This window comes from Ricinus communis, chromosome 4 (genome assembly GCF_019578655.1).
Source record: "Ricinus communis isolate WT05 ecotype wild-type chromosome 4, ASM1957865v1, whole genome shotgun sequence".
NCBI classification, from domain to species: domain Eukaryota; kingdom Viridiplantae; phylum Streptophyta; class Magnoliopsida; order Malpighiales; family Euphorbiaceae; genus Ricinus; species Ricinus communis.
In genome coordinates this window covers 18,163,806-18,167,587 of record NC_063259.1, presented here as the reverse complement: position 1 = coordinate 18,167,587, position 3,782 = coordinate 18,163,806, and the positions used below count along the sequence as shown (strand labels likewise).

The 3,782-nt window shown below is 36.7% G+C and overlaps 1 protein-coding gene across 1 annotated transcript; it reads right to left on the bottom strand.

Moving 5' to 3' along the window:
• Positions 1-427: 427 nt before the first annotated feature.
• Positions 428-3,285, bottom strand: LOC125369852. Its single transcript, XM_048373125.1, has 5 exons — positions 3,134-3,285; positions 2,774-2,872; positions 2,390-2,548; positions 1,732-1,874; positions 428-972 (listed from the first exon to the last, which is right to left on the bottom strand). Exons 1-5 carry the CDS (start codon positions 3,283-3,285, stop codon positions 428-430), a joined length of 1,098 nt encoding a protein of 365 aa, XP_048229082.1.
• Between the last annotated feature and the right edge of the window lie 497 nt (positions 3,286-3,782).

The window sequence follows — 3,782 nt, the reverse complement described above, 5'->3', positions numbered from 1 at the left end:
AATTTTGTACCCAACTTTCCCCATAAAATTTTCTAAAAGTAGCTAAAAAACTTGGTGTCCCTATCACTAACAATGGTTTTGGCAATACCATGTAAGCGCATAATCTCCTTAAACAACAAACATGCGATATGTTGTGCATCATCGATTTTACTACAAGCAATGAAATGTGACATCTTAGAAAATCTATCAACAACAATATAAATAGAATCATGCCCATGCTTAGTCCTAGGTAATTCAAGCACAAAGTCCATGGAAATATCAATCCAAGGAGAACTAGGCACGGGTAAAAGGCATATATAAACCATGTAGTTTAGTCTTAGACTTGGCTTGTTTACACAAAATACACCTATCACAAATTCTAACAACATCTTTTTTCATGTTAGACCAATAAAAATGATCATGTAAAACACCCAAAGTCTTAGCAATGCTAAAAATCATGGGCTTCATGCACAAGCAGCTCATGCATAGAACATGTAGGTACACACAATTTATTCTCTTTAAACAAGTAGCCTTCATGCCTATAGAACTTATCAAAAGTAACTTTCTCACATGCTTGATACATTTTGCCAAAGTCATTATCATTTTCATATAAGCCTTTAATGTACTCAAATCCTAATAACTTGGCATATAGAGCAGCAAGTAATGCGTACCTTCTTGAAAATGCATCAGCCATAAAATTATCCTTACATTGTTTGTATTTAATTACATAAGGAAAAGACTCTATGAACTCGCTCCACTTCGCATGGCATCGATTGAGCTTGTTTTGCCCTTTCAAGTGCTTCAAGGACTCATGATATGTATGAATCACAAATTCTTTCGACCAAAGGTAGTATTGCCATGTCTCCAAAGCCCTAACCAACGCATATAGCTCTTTATCATATGTAGGGTACTTCAATGCGGCTCCATTCAACTTCTCACTAAAATAGGTTATTGGTCGCCCTTCTTGCATCAATACAGCATCAATTCCTAAACCTGAAGCATTGCATTCAATTTTAAAAGTGTTAGAAAAATTAGGAAGAGCAAGTAAAGGAGCATAAATCAACTTTTCCTTTAACATCTTAAATGCTTGTTCTTGCGCCTCCCTCTATTTGAATCCCACACTTTTCTTGATAACTTCAGTCAAGGGTGAGGCAAGAGTACTAAAGTCCTTCATGAATTATCTATAGAAGCTAGCCAATCCATGAAAACTTTAAACATCACCAACATTTGTAGGCGTCGGCCATTCCTTGATTGTCATGACCTTTTCCTCATCCACCTTAATTCCTTTTGCACTAATAAGAAAACCTAAGAAAACAAGCTTATCTGTGCAAAACTCATACTTTTTGAGGTTAGCATACAAACACTCCTTGTGCAAAACATCCAAAACCATGTGCACATGTTCCAAATGCTCATTCAAGGATTTGCTATAAATAAGAAAATCATCAAAATAAACAACCATAAATTTACCAATAAAAGCACACTTAACATGATTCATTAGTCTCATGAAGGTACTAGGTGCATTAGTTAAGCCAAATGGCATCACTAACTACTCATATAAATCATGTTTAGTTTTAAAAGTGGTTTTCCATTCATCGCCTTCTTTCATGCGAATTTGATGATACTCACTTTTTAAATCAACTTTAGAGAATATGCTAGAACCATGCAACTCATATAAAATGTCATTTAATCTAAAAATAGGATGGCGATACTTTATAGTGATTTTGTTAATGGTCCAGCAATCGACACACATACGCCAAGTTCCATCCTTTTTAGGCATAAGTAAGACAGGTACGGCACATGGACTCATGCTTTCTCTAATGTAGCCTTTGCTCAAGAGCTCTTCAACTTGTCTTTGGAGTTCCTTCGTTTCCTGGGGATTACTTCGATATGCTGGCCTATTTGGAATTGTTGAGCTAGGTACGAAATCAATTTGGTGTTAATTCCTCTTATAGACGGTAAACCACTTAGGACTTCTTCTAGAAAGACATCTTCAAATTCTTGCAAAAGAGACACAAAAGAACTAGGCAAAGAAGGGTCAAGCTCGTTACTACACAAGAAAGCCTCTTTGTACAAAAGTATATATATAGGCTGCTTCAAAAGTAAAGCTTTTTTCACATCTTTTTCTTTTGCAAAAAAGCTCAATTTTTTCCCTCTTTATTATCCACACTCAACTCTCCTTTTACATTTGCATCACTCTTTTTCTTTTTATTGTGCATCCTTTCATTCTCTCCTTTTCTTGCTCGTGTCTCACTCCTCTCATTCTTTTCCACACAAATCTCATTTTACTTAAGCGCCTTTTCTTTTCATGTGCTTTATCTCTCTCTTTCTTATCATCTTTTAATCTTCATATACTTCCTTGAGGGTTAAAGGTACAAGGGTAATAGGCTTATTATGCATAATAAAAGAGTACCTATTTGAAAACCCATCATGAATGACCTTCCTATCGTATTGCCAAGGACGCCCCAAAAGGATGTGGCTCATATGCATAGGCACTACATCACATAAAACCTCATCTTCATACTTGCCTATGGTGAACACCATTCTCACTTGCTTGTTTATCTTCACTTCTCTATAATAATTCAACCATTATAAGGTGTATGGTCGAGGATGCTTTAAAGTGGGCAACACAAGTTTCTCCACTAACAAGGTGCTTGCAATGTTGGTACAACTTCCTCCATCAATGATCATTTTGTACACCTTATCTTTCACTTTGCATCTAGTGTAAAAGATGTTTTCTCATTGCACCTCCTCTTCTACTTTAGCTTGCATGTTCATGGCTTGATATGCTACTAACATCTCTCTATATGCAGGCTCTTGCAAGGTCTTATCACTTGCATCTTCTAACTCAAGCATCTCATCTTCTTCACTTTCGCTAACAACTTCACCATCGCCCCTAAGGTACACAATATGCTTGGTTGGACAATTTGAAGCTATGTTCCCATATCCCAAGCATCTAAAACACTTCAGATTCCTTGTTTTAGTTACTAGACCCTCACTCTTCTCTTTTTCTTTTGCTTTGACATTCCCCCCTTCTTTATTAACTTTAGTGAACTCTTTAGATTTGTTGAAGCTTTTATCTCCTCCCTTCCAAGTCGACTTTCATGTAGAGGTAGTGGAGGCTGAATTGTTCTTAGTTCTTTTAGACTTCACTTGCCTCTCAATTTTGACCGCCATGTCTAATATGTCCTCCATGTCGACATAGTGATGTAGCTCCACTAAGTCAGCAATGTTCTTGTTTAGTCCAGGCAGGAATCTTGCCATAGTTGCTTCGCGGTCCTCCTCAACATTGGCTCTAATCATCACCATCTATATTGCTTGGTATTACTTTTTCCCGCTTTTAGAGCCCTATACAAGAACTTGAAAATCTCTATAATAATATAAAGGAAAAAACCTCTTTCGAATGATTCGGTTCATCTCCTCTTATGTCTCAATTGGTGGCTCTCTATTCCTTCATCTACTAGTTACCAAATGATACCACCACACTAAGGCACAGTTGGTAAACGTATCGGTGATTAATTTGACCTTCTTCTTATCGGAATAGTGATGGCACTTGAAGAGGAAATCTACCTTTTTCTCCCACTCTAAGTATGCTTCGAAGTCACTTTTGCTTTGAAAGTTAGGAATTTTTATTTTGATGCTTCCTAGGTTGTGTCAAGCCATGCATGCCCATATCTTCCAGAATTAGACACTTTGTCATCATCTTCTTGATCATCTCAGATATCCCTCTTCCTATGGAATTAATTGTTGCATGTACTATGCTCCCATTGAGTTTGAGATTCAAACTTGTCAAATTTGTCCTCAAA